Genomic DNA, 16,891 nt, shown 5'->3' with positions numbered 1-16,891 from the left:
CCCACCCTGAATGGGTGGGGCCACACCTCCATGGAACTATCTCATCAGAGTTATCACCTACAGTTGGGTGGGACGCATTCCCATGCAAACAACCTAATCAAAAGTTCCAACTTAATCCCCACTAATATGTCTGCCCCACAAGACTGCATCAAAGAATACGGCTTCTTCTGGGGGACATAATACATTCAAACCAGCACAACGATTTACAGCTGTCCTGGACTTTCTTTGGCTTTCAATGAATATTGGTTGATCCAATGACTGGGAGCCATTCTGCCGCTTCATAAGGATTAGTCATTCAATTCAACCCGATTCCACAGGACACCGATGAGCCCATGAGCTCTGTGGTACAATGAATGGAAAGGGGGTGTGACAAAGCACAGACACACATTCACTACCAAAGTAGAGGTGAGTTGGGAAGCCCCAGTCTAAAACCCTCCAGAGAGAAATTTGAAAGGACACGCTTTACAACTCCTCCGAATCCCCTAGACCAGAACTGTTTCGCCAGACTCAAGAGTTCCTCAAAAGCAAGAGTGGTGTTCATTTTGTCCAGATGTCAGAGTGCTATGCACAATGTAAAGATAAGAATATTGTACGCCCCAAATTCTTTGATATAGCCTTGGCTAGAAATAAAGTTGAAACCAGAATCAAGAGGACTTTTTTAATAGCAAAAATGATGAGATCAAAAAAAACGTTTGAGCTATTGACTCTAAAGCTCTAAAATCACAAGACCTGCCACTGTTATATAGATAAGAATAAAGGCTGAAAAACAGATACAAGTCAGCTACATTGACAACACTAAAAATATAAACATTAGCCAGGGGAAGGATCTTTCTTAGTAGTTTTATACTCATTCTATATCTTATCACCATAAAATTGAGTTACTTGTCTTCTAGTAGCTCTTCCATGAGATTCTACTTTAACAACAATAGTTTATGGTTATATAACCGTTAACCTTGGGACTATAATATATATTTGCCTACTTGTATTTTTTCATTGTATTTGTTAGAGAAAACGGAATTTAAATTTACTCAACTTTATAATATTTAATTCATTGACTATGCCTTCACCAATTTTGTTGTTACAAGTCTCCTTCGCAAGTAAAAAAAGAGGGAGCGATTATTAGAAAACATTGAAAAATGTTTTTTACCCTTTCCAAATAGATTCTGATTCAGTAGGTCTGTGATGAGACCTGTGCATTTGTTTTTTGTTTATTTTTTTTTTCTTAACAAACTTCCTAGATGCTTCTGGTACCCACCAACATTTGGGAATTAGGCAGAAGGAATTCCTGATACAGGGTTTTAAGGACAGACTTCTGAAGGACATCAAGAAAGTCACCAACTTGCCCACCATCCCCACATATTCCTTTTTTTTATAAATAACAACTTTGAGATAAAATTCTCATAGCATAAAACTCACTCTTTTAAAGTATACAATTCAGTGGGTTTTTTCTAGTATATTCACAATGTTGTACAACTATCACCACCTAGTTGCAGAACATTTTCATCATCCCATAGAGAAACCCTGGACCCATTAAGCAGTCATTCCTCATTCCCCATTTGACGGCAGGTCATATCCCGTGCATTCTCTCCAGCCCCTGGCAACCACCGTCCACTTTCTGTCTCTATGGATTTGCCTATTCTGGATTTTGACATAAATGGAATCACCCAATCTGTGGTCTTTGGAGCCTGGCTTCTTCTACTTAGCATGATGGGTTCAAGGTTCATCCATGTTGTACCATATATCATAACTTCATTCTTTTTTATGGCTGAATAATATCCTACTGCATGACTACGCATTTTATTCATCCATTCACCAGCTGATGGACATTTGGGTTGTTCCTACTTTTTGGCTATTTTGAACAATGCTGCTTGGAAAATTTACGTATAGATTTTTGCATGGACCTACCTACGTTTCCATTTCTCTTTGGGTATAAACCTAGGAGTGGGGTGGCTGGGTCATATCCCATGCATTCTTTTTGTTTATTTCATTTCCATATCAGAACCATTTGCGGCTAATCAGTGGCTCCACCTACAGCCATCAGGAAAGTCCTTACACTGTTTACCAATGAACAGTCGTTTTCAAACTAACTCAATTTCCTGAATGCAGCAAACAACAAAATCTTTTTTGTCTCCTTTGTTTTTTTTGTGGGTCTTCAACTTGTCCTCTGGCAGTGCAAATTAGTCTTTTACCCACTTGGTGCTTGCCACAAATTCCAAGAGATCATTGGTCCCCAAAACTGATGAGAAGCAAGGGATCAGTTACCCAACTGAATGTCACCTACACATTACCAACAAATTAAAATAGATGGCCTAGAAGAAAAACAAAACCCACACATAAGGAGATTAATAGTAAGCTTTAGGGTCTAGCAGACTTCCACTAACAGTCCATTAAAGAAAAATAATAACACTCAAATGTGCATGAGCACAAAAAAATAAAAAAGAAATAAAAACAGAAAAAAGCTAATTCAATCAATGGAATGTGCCAAATGCAAACATCTTTTACTCTCACATTTGTTCAAGACAGATGGACAGAAGAAAAGAGATCGATGTTTTGGGTTGTGGAAGCTTCTCAGGGCAACTTTTATTAACAGAGCATTATCAGGACTGTTCTATTGGGCGAGTTAGAAAACCACCCAATTATTTGTAACAAAGTAAAGCTTGAAAAATGCTTTTAAAAGGGTTTTCTGGAAAGCTTATCCAGAAGCTCCATTAGCTCCTGGAATAATCAAGTTAAATGAGAATCCATTCATTTAAAGAAAAATTAAAACAAGAAATCAAGAAAATTGCCTACCATTCAGCAAATGAGTTCAAAAGCTCAAATCCTGGTTTAATCCTTCACACTTCATTTACAAACATAACAAAACATTTATACAAATGGATTCTTTGTCAAAAGAGCTTAAAAATAATTCCAAGCTCTCCTGAGTCTTGGCTGATGCTCTAATGAGATAGGTACGTTTTCCTTAAAAATGTTATTTCAGATGACTTTCTTTTTTTACTAATCTGTGAAGTCAGTTATCTTTATGACAAATTAAGTCCGTACGACCCATCTCCATCCTCCTTCCTCCTGAACACTGAGGCAAAAAGAAAAGATCAGATTACTGGGGTTCTGGGCATACTTTGGTTTACCAAAGAACTTTGACCAAGTTCTTTCAGCATTTGGGGCCTCCATTTCCTTATGTGTAAAACGAATGGGTTCTATTTGTTGCACCAGGGATCACCAAACTTTTTTGGTAAAGGGCCAGGTAATAAATGCGGCTGACTTTGTGGGCCATGTGATCTCTGCTGCAAGAAGCCAACTCTACCATTGTAATGCAAATGTTGCTGGAGCCAACACATACACAAATGGACGTGGCTGTGTTCCAATAAAACTTTATTTACAAAAACAGGATGTGAGCTGATTTGGCCCAAGGGCTGCAGTTTGCAAACCCTGTGTTAGCTGATTTGGAAGGTTCCTTCTAGGATTCCATAGCAAAAGCCATTGGCCATTGAAACCCAATTTTATGAAGGCTCAAAGTCTTCCATCAGAGAGAGATATACATCACAGTGCTCCTACAAGAGAGCCTCTGTACTGGATAAAGACCTTGGGGTCTTCCTCGTAGTTCCCTTTTTCGGATGTCCGTCACCCAGCTCAGCTACCCGCCCACCTGGGATGAAGCATCACTGTGTGGGGTTGGACTCCAGCTTTCCGAGAGGCTGCTGGGGGTGAGATGGTTCAGCACAATCCGTGTGGGGAAATGGTGTCCAGAGGAGACTCTTGGCCAGTGGGGACCCCCTCCTGCTCTCCCCTGCATTACTCAAAGGCATAGCTCCTCCCGGCAACCCTTCCAGAGAAGTGCTGTGCGCCAAGCGAACACATCTGTGACAGACCTGCTGGGTCTCTTTGCAACTCATCGTGAATCAACAGCCAGTAACATGTGGCATCTTCCTTTGCCTTCCCTCCCTTTCTTACACGGCCAGAACATCCTGAACAAATGGCTAACACTCAATTCTCGCCTCAGGCTCTGCTTTCTAGAGGCATCGGGCTAAGGCAGCCCCCTCGAATCACCCTCCTATCATATCAATGAAAGACAGAGATACAATAGACAGACAGCACAGAACTATATGCAAGACTAATAAATAAGAGGTGAATGCTGACCCACGTGTTAAACAAAACTAACCTTCGAGTCCTTTGATAGTGGCTTGCAATACCCCTTCAATGTCCAAATGGTAAAATGCGTCCTCAGCAATATCTAAAAGGTGAGTGCTCCAAAGAGGACCTAAATCCCTATGACGGTATCATCTTTACGTGAGGAGGCGTGAGTATCTGGCTTTCCGGTTATAAGTGGCAGCAAACGGTGTTGTGCTCTCTCTCTTGAAATACAATTCTCTGCTGAGCATATAACAACACTGGCTCAGGCCCCAGGATGGGGCAGGCTATGGAGAACAGCTCAGTATCCATGAAGTAAACACAACCCCAATTTTCAGCAGTGTCAACTTTTGATGGGAATGGAGCCCTTTCCTAGACAGTGGAGGAGAAACAATCTGTGCTTTCCCCAGTGATTTAAAATATCACCCTTACCATAAATCAGACCAAAATTTCAGTCTGTCTCTGGATTTCCCTTCCTTGAAAATCTTTTCTCCTTTGCATTTCAATGGCACTTCCATGTTCTGGGTCCTCAAAGCTCCAACAACTCCTGCAAAGTCTCCTTTGCCCGCCACCCGCCCCCCACTCTTAAACACTGGTCCATAGGGCTCTCTCCTAGGATTGGCCCTAGGTGACCTCCTCCTGCGTTCTCCAGCTTCACCTCTCTGTTGCTGAAATGCAAATTCTGGGCCGCCACATGTGGTTGCACAGGTTGGTGACTGCACAATGGTGCCAGGCCAAGGGGGCGCGGAGGGATGAAATCCATCCTGCCATCTGTTTGCCAAGCCGTGCACCCAGATGGCTTCCCGTTTACATCTCTTCTCCAGGCATCCTCTGAGTCACAAACCCAATGATCCAAACATCTGCTGGATGTCTCTCCCTGAATGGCCCCAAGGAACCATACACTCAACTTGGATTCGTCGTCTTTCTCCCAAACCTGCCCCTCCTCCTGTCCTCTATTCTCATTACATGGCTTGCACACCAGGCAGAGAAGCGGGAGAACTGCAAGAAATCCGAGATCTCTCTTTCTCTGTCCCGCCTCCTCCTGCCTGACAGATTCTCTCTCCTCCTCCCCAGCCACTGCTGTGGACTTGGTATTTGACCTCATTATTTCGCTTCTCATTTAGTCCGGCGGCCTGCATGCTTATTGTCCTCAAATCCTCTAATCTGCTGAACAAGCCGTCTTGCTGCAATATCCTGACTATGGTCACACCACTGCTTTCAACCCTTTTAATGGCTTCCCGCTGCCCACAGAAAAAGTCCCAATGCGTCAGAATCCTCATAAGGCCTTTTACAGGCCAGACCCCTAACTCTCACTGCTTTGTGACTTCCCAATGCCAAAGCCAGCAGCCTTTCTCTGGGGCCATGCCTCTGTTGGTGCCATAACCAAGGGCCACTCCCTCGACGTGCGTCACGCCTGGATAAAGCCGACTACTCCCTCCTGGAGTCCCCAGTTTCTACACTAACGCCCACAAAGTTTACTGGTTTCTGTGTTTCTCTGGCCCCAACAGAACTTCAGTTCCTGAAGACGGAGAGCGCATCGTTTGATTTTCTGTCCCCGTAGCCCAGCACACAGTGCCAGATCTGGGAAAATCCCCATCACTCAAAACCTAAATGGATTGGGAAATGAGCAGAAACGCCAAAGCAGGGACAAACCAATGCAAACTGAGCTTTTAAGTAGTTACTTTTGTATGTGCTGTAACAAACAGGTGCCCGCTGCAAAAGAAGAGATGAGGGATGAAAGGAGAGAGAAGAATTTGGAAGGAAGGTGGACAGGCAAAGGGGGAGCAGGAGCCCCAGCCCAGGCCTCTGTGGCCATCTCTGCCCTGAACCACGTGGACACAGGAGACCCAGGAGCTGGAGGCAGAAAGGGGGAAGAGTCCAGCCCAGCAGGGAGGAGGTACAAACCCAGACGCCTTGAGGATTCCAGAGCCGAGATAAACGCAGGTAAGAGAAAAAAGCAAGGGGCTGTTCTACGCCATACTTTCCTGCAGACATCCGACAGTCAAATCCAAAAATTCAAAACATATCACGGCAGCAGAAGCAAAATCAATCTAAGAAAGGATTCCAGAAGAGTCGGAAAGACATCTGGGCTTCCCACGCCCTTCATCTAAAGAGCAAAATCCTTAATCTGATGTTTGAGATCTGCACCATCCACCCCACCCTCCAGCCGCTCCCTCCCCAGGGCTGCTGAGCGCCCCCTGCCCATGTCTTCCCTTGCTTCTCCAAACACAACACACTCTTCGTCCTCTCTTCCAGTCTCAGCTCGAAGCTACCTCATCCTCCAGGAAGCCCTCCCTGAACTCTGTGAAATGCTCTCAAAACAGCCTTTCTCGTTCACAGCCCTTCTCATGACTGTAATTCAAATACGTATGCATTTAAAGCCTTCCCTCAACTACAAGAAGAGAGGCACTTCGAGGGCAAGCCCTGCTGCTTTTTCAGCTGCCATCTCCAGCATCCGGTACGCTGTCTGGCACATATTTCAGGCTTGTACGTATTTTTTGAATGAACAATTCAATCCATCAAACAGATACACAATGAACTGAACAATTATTAAAACCGGTGTGTGTCTAGAATGCAAGACCAAGGGACTGGATTAGCATCAGCATAACACAGAAGGAGGGGCAGGGTGGGGAGAGAAGGTTTAGCCTTGAGTGGGCGGCCGACTGCAGCCCCCACCTGTTATTTCCAAGGTCCTAGAATGGTTTCTGCAGACATTTTTAAACGGCTGAACGAGAATCACAAGAAGAGCAGTATTTCATGGTATGTAAAAATGATATGAAATTCAAATTTCAATGCCCTTAAATAAAGTTTGACTGGAACACAGCCACACTCACTTGTTTATAAATTGTCTGTGGCTGCTTTCACGCTACTGCAGCAGTAGAACTGAGTAGTTGCAACAGTCTGCACAGCCTGCAAGCCTAAAATATTGACTAGCTGGTCCTTTATGGAAAAATGTTTGCTGATCCCTGGCCAAGAGCCTCTCTGGAATCACGTGTCCCAGGACCCTAAAAAAACTCAGGACCCTCAAAAAACTCTGGCTCATGGCAAATGCTGAAGTCTGGGTTCCTGGAAAAAGCTGCCAGACCCTTGTCCATCAATGTAAAATGTGACTTAAATATCCATTAATAAATAGGGGGCTAGTTAAATTAACAATAGCACACGCATGCATTTTATTAAAAAGAATGAGTTACACTAAAATGCACAGGTAGGGAACCATTTCCACAATGCACTGGCAAAGCAACTTACAGAACACCGTGGATAGTGTTTTCAAATTTATTTAAAAAGAATAAGCATATATATATGCTTAGAAAGACAGAATCTGAATATGAGAAGGATATGCCTGACACATAGCTTGGGGAATGAGGCTAAGGATTTTTATTTTATATTTTATTGAATTTTTGCTCCGAGAATGTATTATTCTCTAATTAGAACAAGAGAGAGAGAAAAAAAGAGACAAATGTGCTGTTTTAGAAAGCGACGTTTTCCCTCCTCGCCCCAAACAGAGTGACTAATTCAGGAACAGGTGGATCCAGGATTGTCTGGTTCAAATGCTGCACTTTGCAGATGGGTGCTGCAGATAGATGAACAGACAACTCGGGCCTCTGCTAACAGCGCATGGCTCGTGTGTTTGTTTTGAGGAAGCTTAAGATTAGAAAGGTTAGAAATAGTCCTACTTCCCCTTTCCTAGAAACCCAGCTGCCTCTTCAACTAGAACAGCCCCTTCCAACCCGCAGAAGGCCGGGTTGCCAGGGGTTACCAACAAACAAACACCCAGAGTGGCAGCTGTCACCACCCGCCCTTTTCCTCCCTCTAAGCAGCAGCAGCTCCCGTCACCCGGAGCCCTCCGTGTGCTGGCTCGGCATCAAAGGGATATGAATGGTCCCACCAGGTGGGGAGAGGTGGCCATGAAGTCAGGTGGGCACGGAGGAGGGAAGTGAGAAGCCATCACTGAGCCACAAGTGGGTTCAGATAGGACTTCACGTTCTGTCTCGGCATGCACCTGTGATTCTCCCCAAGGCTAACGTTCCGTGTGTCCAGCCTCTCCATTCTTCCAAGGCAATTTCCTTGTGGAGACGTGGAGCTCGAGAGACAGAGCTGTTTCACCCAAGACCATATAGCTTGCAAGCCTGCCCTGCTCACCTCCTAGAACCTGCCCCACAGCACACCCTCCTATTACGTCCCTTCTCCAGCCTACTTGCAGGAAACTATACAACCCAGATATCACGGAAAATCCATAAACCACCCGGGAAGCCCACAAGCACTGAGGACCTGGGGGAGTTCTCTTTGTGGCAGGAAGACTTCGAAGGCTAAAGGAGGGGTCCATTCCCTGGAAGTGAGGTCCTTACTCAACTCAGAAATGCTCAAGGAACGTGTACTATCAATTAGAATAAATAATCCAAAGTAGTCCCAACCTTTCTCAAAACACATTTCTGGAAACGTTGGTCCAGTGAGAGACGGGGACAAAGAAAAGGATCGTCGTGGGGAAATCAGTTAGGGAAACCTGATGTTTGCAATCCCTGCTTTGGGGCTTCTGTGCTCTTGGGTACGTTCAAAGTTGCCAGAAATCACGCAGTCACTTAACCCTGTTGAACTTGGTTTAAACCAGTTTTTGACCGTGAAGCCTTTCGAGATTCTTGTTTGGAACATACAGCCCACCTCGGACCGTGAGGGTGAGTTTGTTAAAGACGCCCAGGGTGGTTGTGAGGTTTGGGGATGACCCCAACCTTGAAGGACAGCTTCCCTCTGAATATACTTCCAGAACCACGTACCCAGACTCGGGTCCCCACCACGCAGCATGATGAGGAGAGCAAAACTCCAACTACTGCAGCTCTGAAGGGAGGTTTCTGAAGAAAAAGCCCAAGAACTAGAAGTAAAGGAGGGATGGGGACAAGTACCCCCCCGGAGAGTCGGAGTCCTGGGGGCCTGGTGCAGAAGGCACCCTGGAGCAGGACTCACCATTGGTGGACGTGTTGACGTAGTATCGTCGGCCCTGGGGAGACAGGTAGCTCTGCCAGCCAGGTGGAAGGATGACGGCCTGGCTCTCCTCTCCCGGCGGAGGGGGGGCCATCCCAGGCTTCTGTTGGGACGGAAAGAAAAGGTCACACACGTTTGGCAATTCTGCGACTGTTTATAAATTACGAAGTCAGAGGCCAATGAGGTCACCCAGGAATCACTCCATGTGGGGGAGTGCGTGGCCCACAAGCCTGCCCCGGGGATAGGGGGGCACAAGTGGCTCAGGTGTGAACAAGAGGGGTTAAAGTGCTTGCTCTTTCAGAGCAACCACAGAAGGGATGGCCCCCCGCAGCACAGAGGCAAAGCCCACCAGCTCTGAGATGGGCTTTCTCCTCTTTGATCCCCTAGGAAACCCCTCACAGCTGGGGACGCCGAAGACTGATATCCACAGACCACCGAGTACAGAGAGAGCAGGAGACGAGGCTCAGGGCCTGCTGTGAGAACCTAACAGAAGTAATTAATGCAAGTCGCAGCAGAGCGAGATGTAAAACATTCTACAGTAACGCCGAGAATCGATGCAGAGCCAGATGGGGCTTTACTCTTTGAGTGTCCAAATCACTCCGATGAAAAGAACTGGGGTCTGAGACAAAGCAGAGGCTGACTTTTCTTCATAGGCACTTACATGCTGTTTAATTTTTTTTTTTTTTTTTAGCCACACATTTATACTGCCTTTCTTTAAAAAACTCAGAGAAAGCTATTGATACAACATAGAAAAACATAACGAAACAGTGGTCATCTCTTGGTAGTCGGATTATGGGTGGTTTTTATTCTCTTACTTTTACTTAATCTGTTCAGTCTAAATTTTCTTCAGTAAACCCAGAAGTAAAAGTTGATACAGAACATTAAAAAAAAAAAAAGGACAGTGGGTCCAAATTAGCCTACACAATTGCTGGGCCTTTAGAAAAAATTAACCAAAAATCAGAATCATGGCCACAGAAGGGAAGGGGCTGTGGATTTATCAGCAAAGCCAGATCCTGTTTGGAAACATTCAAGTTCAATGTCCCCAGCATCCCCCAGCCATGGCCACGGAGGTGGCCTCTGTCACTGCTTCACCGGGAAGGTAATGGATCAAAGGCGAGCAGCAGACACACAGCTCCCAGATGCCTCTCCAGCTCTGCAAAGGCTGCAAACCATGTGCTCTGCTCCCTGCGGTGCGCCGCTTACCTCCAGGAGGGAGATGAATAAATCCTAGCCACTCCCGGGATTTCCAGTAAATACACCCTCTGTTTGGCCTTCTGTGTGGCTGCTGTGTAGATTTCATTATGAATTTTCACAATTCAATTAAAAGCCTTCCCCTCTGCCCTGAAAGCTTCTGCCTCCTACAGCTGTTAACCTGTAGAGCCTTTTCAACTCATTATGGAAGACTGGCTTCTAAACACCAGGTTCCAGGGAGACGGACAGCAGCCAGACGGCGAGCAGGTGAGTGTCCCACCAGACCACACCCTTACCTGCAGAACGTGTTCACTAAGCCCCAAGAACACACCTGGGCATGTTCACCTGGCCTCCTAGACACGGGCAAGACAAGTCGCCTATGATGAATAAAGGATGGGTGAACGGATGGATGGATGGATGGATGGATGGATGGATGGATGGGTGGGTGGATGGGTGGGTGGATGGGTGGATGGATGGGTGGATGGATGGATGGAAGGATGGATGGAAGGAAGGAAGGGAGGGTGGGTGGATGAGTGGATGGATGGGTGAAACGGATTGATGGATGGGTGAATGGATGGATGGATGGGTGAATGGATGGATGGATGGATGGATGAACAGATGGATGATGGATGGGTGAACGGATGGGTGAATGGATGGGTGAACGGATGGATGGATGGATGGATGGATGGGTGAAAGGATGGATGCATGGGTGAATGGGTGGATGGATGGAGAGATGGATGGAGAGATGGATGGATGGAGAGATGGATGGACGGATGGATGAATGGTTGAACAGATGTGTAAATGGATGAATGGATGGGTAAAAGGATGGATGGATGGGTGAATGGATGGATGCATGGGTGAATGGGTGGATGGATGGAGAGATGTAGATGGATGGATGGATGGATGGATGGATGGACAGATGGAAGGAAGGAAGGAAGGGTGGGTAGATGGATGGAAGGAAGGAAGGAAGGATGGGTGGGTGGGTGCATAGGTGGCTGGCTGGCTGGCTGGATAGCTAAGCAGGCAAACAGATGAGAGTGAAAGAAAAAGGAAGGTGGGAAGGGAGAGGGAGGGAGGAAGAGAAGGTGTGTGTGTGTGTGAGAGAGAGAGAGAGAGAAAGCGAGAGAGTGGGTGGGGGAAGAAAGGAAGAAAGAAAGGAAGGACAGAGGGAAGGAGCCATATATGGGAGACTCTGAGTGGGGTGGGGAGTAAAACATGAGGGGGAAGTCAGTGTTTGACTGAAGAGAGGAACATTCTAGAACCAGGGTTTGTAAAATGCCAGGTCTCTTCTGCCTCAGTCACATGTTTCAGAGCACCTGAGATGGGAAGGCATAGTGGTGCTTGTCCAAATAACAGGAGAGGAAATGGGAGGTTGTCAAGGATTTTAAGCCAGGGTCAGAGACTGGCATGGCCAGATGGAAGAGGAGAGCGGGACCCAGAGACACAGCAGAGATGGCACTAGCTTGGCCTTGGGCTCAGCCAGCTGCCAGTTCCAATCCCAACCCAGGGCTTACCAGCTGCATGATGTTAGGCAAACCACTCCAGCAGCTCCTGTCTGTCTCCCCACCTCTAACACACGAGAGAGAGAAATTCAGCCTGGTTGTAAAAGACACTGTGGAGATTAACAAAAACAGAACCAAACAGCCCAGGATTGCTCGACAAATGGGCAATGGCATTAGAGGTGGCCGAGCCAGACCAGGCTTCACACAGGTGACATTCAGGAGCACGACCCCACTCCCACCACCCACCCTGGCCTCAACCCCCATTTCACCATCATGGTGTCTGGAATTTCACCACTGGTTCAAAGGCAAGCACGTTAAGATTAACCCCTTAAGACACTGACCAATGCAGCCCAGTGAGAGACAGGGCAGGGAGCAGGGCACCCCTCCACAGCCCCTGGAGCAAATGGACCCAACCTTTCTAAGCCCCGTGTGGCACCAACGACACAGCGAGAACAAAGCCTGCCCCGCCCAGGGTGCACAGGCTTTCCTTGTCTTTCCTCCTTGGAATGACTCGGCTCATTCATCTAAACCATCCTCTGGGTGAGAATAAGCCCCGGCTTACATTTGAGGGTTACTGACACCCCAGCAGGTGAAATAACAGACCTGAGGTCTCCCCCACCCAAGAAATACAGGACCCAGGCTCGAGCCCTCCAGGGGGGATGGAGACTGAGCCAGGAAGGGTCCAGGCGTTCAAAGGCGGCGGGGGGAGGGCACGGGGGACAACGTGGCAAAGGTGCAGCCTCGGGACCCCGTCTCGGCTACCTGACTGGTTCCACCTCCGTCTCCCCCAGACAGCCACGTCCCCTTGCCTTTCCCTCTCTCAGAAAGAAGTTTCCCCTGTTGGCTGACCTGAAAGAAGTCAGGAGTCAAGAAGTGGAGACTCAGGGGAATATAACTGAAAGCACTGAAAACGGGTGTTCAAACAAAAACTGGTACATGAATTTTCACGGCCCCATTATTCACAACAGCCCAAAGGTGGAAACATCCCAAGTGCCCATCAACAGATGGATGGATAAACAAAGCGGCGGGTCCATGCCAGGGAATATTATCCAGCCATGAAAAGGAATGAAGTCCTGACACATATGCTGCAACGTGGATGGATCTCGAAAACATTATGCTGAGTGCAAGAAGCCAGACACAAAAGGACAAGTGGTATAGGATTCCACTTCCGGGAACTATCTAGAATAAGCAAATTCAGAGAGACAGAGAGAGGAGCAGGTGAGGGGTGGAGGGAGAGAGTGGACGGCCCCAGGCCTTCCTTGTGGGGAATGAAAATGTTCTAGAACTAGACACTGGTGATGGCTGCACAGGGCTGTGAATACACTAAATGTCACCATTGGTAAATGTTATTTTATCACAATAAAAACACGTTCAAGAGATGGGGAGAGGGCAGAGGTGAAAACCTCCCCAGTCCCAGGCCAGGGAGGGGCGGGAGCAGGCGGCCTCCTGGGAGAGGGTAACTAACTACCCGGTCATTAACATCCCTCCATAACTTAGTCTTTTAACTAGTCTCCTGGTAAGTTAAATCCTTCCCTTCCCTCTCTCAGCCTGTGGCTTCTCTCCTTCACGTGTGTCAACACTTCCCTTGGGAGTAGGAACTAGAGACCCAGGTAGACCCTGGCCAAGAGGGTTGGGGACCTTTTACCTGGAAGGGACAAGTGCAGAGGCAGCAGTGGGAGGAGTGGAGGGGAAACAGTAGGGTGGGGACGGGGCTGGTTTCTGCCAACCCAGTGGTTCGTAACCTAACGCATAGGAAGTCTTTGTGGGGATTATAAAAAGCTATCTCCTCCCTCTTCTGTTCAGGCCAGCCTTGGGCCAGAGTGTGGGGCTAGGTTTTAACCCCCACTTGCCCCTTGCTCAGTAAACAATCTGCTCCACTGTACTTGGAAACCCTCTGAGAATCTGAAGAAAGCTATAGATCTTCCATCCCCCCAGAAATTGCATATGGGCAAATCCACACTATTTCATTCAAGAGGTGTCTTCAGAACCCTAGTTTAGTAGGTCCTTAAGAAACACCCATGCACAGATCCCATCTAAGCCTGCCAATAAGGGAGCTTACCAGCCACCAGGTGTCTCTGATGTACCAAGGCCTGGGACCGGCGCTTTACACAATTATCTCCAGTCTTTACGACAAGCCTGCCACACAGGCATTTCTTTTCTCTCCATTTTAAAATAAAGAATCTAGGCTCAGAGAGGTTAAATAATTTGCCCAAGGCTGCACAGCTAATTAAATGATAAAGAAAAATTTTAAAATACTAGCTTTGTTCTGGAGATGTCTGTCTAGTTATCTAAACCCATGCCACCCTCAGCGCGTCGCTCACCGGGTATCCATATATCAGCTCCATTTCTTTACCTGAGCCAGGTAACATCCCAGCTCCCACCCACAGAGGATGCCAACGCGGGCCTGATTCACCTGGACCATCTGCCTCCCAGCTCCCAACTCGGCTTCCTTCTGCTTGTCTCACAGTCTCCTAAGAGCACATGCCTTCCCAGGAGAGGTGCAAAAATATCACCGCCTGTATTCAAGCAGCCACACTGCCCAGCGGAGGCTGACTTCCTCGCCTCCTTATTTAAAAGAACGCAACCCCCAAATTTTTCCTGTTGATGATGGCTACCGATTCTCCCCGGAAAAAAAAAAAATAAGCAAGCAAGCAAAGGGAACCCCTCCAGAGATTCAAAGCAACCTCCTCCCCACTGTGGTGCTTCTCAAAGTGCAGTCCCTAGGACACCCCATCTGTCACCTCGGACGTGGGTTAAAAAGCAGATTCCTCGGCTTTGATCCAACCACCAAATCAACCTCAGGGTTGTGGAACCTGGGAACCTGCATTTTAAGCAAGTATCCCCGGTGAGTCTTCTGTTCACTGAACTCTGGGGCTGCTGCTTTGCAGCCTTAGCAGGAGCAACTGAGAGAAAACATCACTTTTGAAATTAAACTAGGGAACGTGACATTTTAATAAGCACATTTTTAAAAAAGACACATAGCTGCTTATTCAAGAAACGCATCCTATCCCTTGGTCCAAACTCCCTTCAAATGCTGCCTCCGTCACCTCCAGGCAATGCCGACCCCTCCCCACGGCCTCCCCTACTCTGTTCAAGTTCAACCTGGGACTCCAGTCCCCCTGACCCTGGTTCTTACCTTCCCCTGCAGATGTGAGCAAATGCAACCTGCCGGGGTAACGGGTAGCGGTCAGGCCTGTCAGTTAGCAGCCAGCGCACGCGGTTCTCAGGCTCCCCACACCGCGTCTTGTCACCCCAAACCCAGAAGCAAGAGGAGCTCTAAAGAAAGGCACATCCACAGGGCCCCACACCTCCACTCCCCCCCACACCCACGTCTATATATAACATCTCTGAAGTTGTCAGCCTAACGAGCCACTTTCTGGCAGACCCGTTGCCATGGGAATGACTGCTAATGAGCCCGGTGCCGTGATTGGCAGTGCTGGAAGGCTCCTCCACAAAGGGCTCTCCAGCAACTTCTCCCTTCCCCAGCCACGGAGTCAGCTGGGGCACCGGAAGCAGCCGGAAGCGGCCAGGGAGGAAAGTGGTACACTGAGAGCGCACCGTAGGCAGCCCCAGAATGGCCTCTACCGTCCGCTCTGCACTCAGCAGGGTTGACAGTCAAGTGGACAGAAAACTGACACCCACCAGTTACACCAGGCGCTGCAGAAGGAGCCACGCAGAAGACCAAGGCCCAGCCAGGCTGGGAGGAACAACTTCAGCAATGTGGGGTGGGCGGGGATGGAGGGGCGGCAACTCACTCCCACCCCAATCCCTTTCAGCCAGAACCTGCTGAGGATGGACAGACTCCCACACAAAGCTGGGAACTGCTACCCAAAGAAAGATGATCTACTCCAACCACGTGTTAAGGGGCTCATCGTGACACAGAGCTCCACTTGCCCAACGATGTCACCAGCCTCTGGGTCTGTATCTACACGAATACTGGGCAACTCTCCTCTGCTCACAGGTGAGATACTTTTCCTCTCCAGCCCTGACAACCATTCTATCCATTCCGAGATGACAACTTGCAGAAAATCACTCGCAGAAGTGGGGACTGTGGCAGTGGCACATTCTGGAAGTGAAGTCCTCCTCACTGGTAGTTTTATGGGCTGGTGTGGATTCAGAATAGATCCTCGTAGCACCCTTTTACTTTTCTAGGGATCGGCGATTCAGAGACTTAGCCAGAAGGAGGAGGAGAGACCACCCCAATGGAAAACAGACTCAAGAGCAGGAAGCCACGGCTGTCTTGCTCATGGCTTTGGTCTCAGCACAGCATCCAGAATACGACTGATTTTTGAATGAATTAGTAAATGGATGGAAACCAAGAACTGTAGTAGGGACTGGGCTTCAAGCAGATTTGAGGAGGGGATTTCACCAAACAGGAAGACAGAGAAGGGCCATCAAAGCAATGTGTATGTCCCATCTGAGAACAAAACCCAGCTCTTAAAAGGATCCTCCTTGCATTCCTTTCACTGCAAAAAAAAATAATAGATTGAGGAACAGTATCTGGAAGCCAAACATCTGAAAAGCACAAACTCCTGATAATGATCTCTTGTAACGCCCAGAAGAAAAATTTCAAGAAACTATCAATCAACCTCAATAGAAGGCGGGAAGTTATGGCATCCACGAAACAAGAACAAAAATAATAATAACCATCTTCATCACAAGGAGAGCACAAACTGATGCAAAAAAGGAAAGCTGGCTTGAAAAAAAAAATCAAAATAATATTTAAAAAGGGGGTGGGGGGACCAGGAAATGACGAAGTTTGTAGACAATTTAAAGGGTTGTAATAGAAGGAAAATCCACATGGGGGGGCAATATAATGTAGAATTGATATTAGGAAGAGAGAGAGAGAGAGAATTAGTTTCGTACAAAACAAACTGCCCTTGAGCCTGTGCAGCTTGACCTCTGGGTGATAAGGGGGACAAGCACATAAGGCTCACCTCCAGCTTTTTACCAACAAAAGCCAAAGAAAGCCACGAGGGCCACCTTTCTTCCTTCCACTTCTCTATTTACCAAACATCTCAGTAAATGTGAGCGACTTGTCAGAGGTTTTGCCAGCATTTTCCACGTGCACCCTAAAATCCCCTCCTATTAGGTATCAT

The 16,891-nt window shown here is 47.5% G+C and overlaps 1 protein-coding gene across 5 annotated transcripts in view; it reads right to left on the bottom strand.

The window, feature by feature from the left end:
* GAS7 (growth arrest specific 7) overlaps positions 1–16,891 on the bottom strand; it is a 202,196-nt gene that overhangs the window by 71,998 nt on the left and 113,307 nt on the right. For 4 of the 5 annotated variants that reach the window (XM_037810088.1, XM_037810090.1, XM_037810092.1 and 1 more), the window contains exon 2: positions 9,082–9,202. In XM_037810088.1, the coding sequence (XP_037666016.1) occupies positions 9,082–9,202 (121 nt within the window). Of the gene's footprint in view, positions 1–9,081; positions 9,203–14,928; positions 15,077–16,891 lie in introns of those variants that run through there. The other variant, XM_037810091.1, reaches the window with a different exon arrangement.

This window comes from Choloepus didactylus, chromosome 18, assembly GCF_015220235.1.
Source record: "Choloepus didactylus isolate mChoDid1 chromosome 18, mChoDid1.pri, whole genome shotgun sequence".
NCBI classification, from domain to species: Eukaryota; Metazoa; Chordata; class Mammalia; order Pilosa; family Megalonychidae; genus Choloepus; species Choloepus didactylus.
Note: the sequence above shows the minus strand (reverse complement) of the source record. Positions and strands in the feature narration are given on the sequence as shown.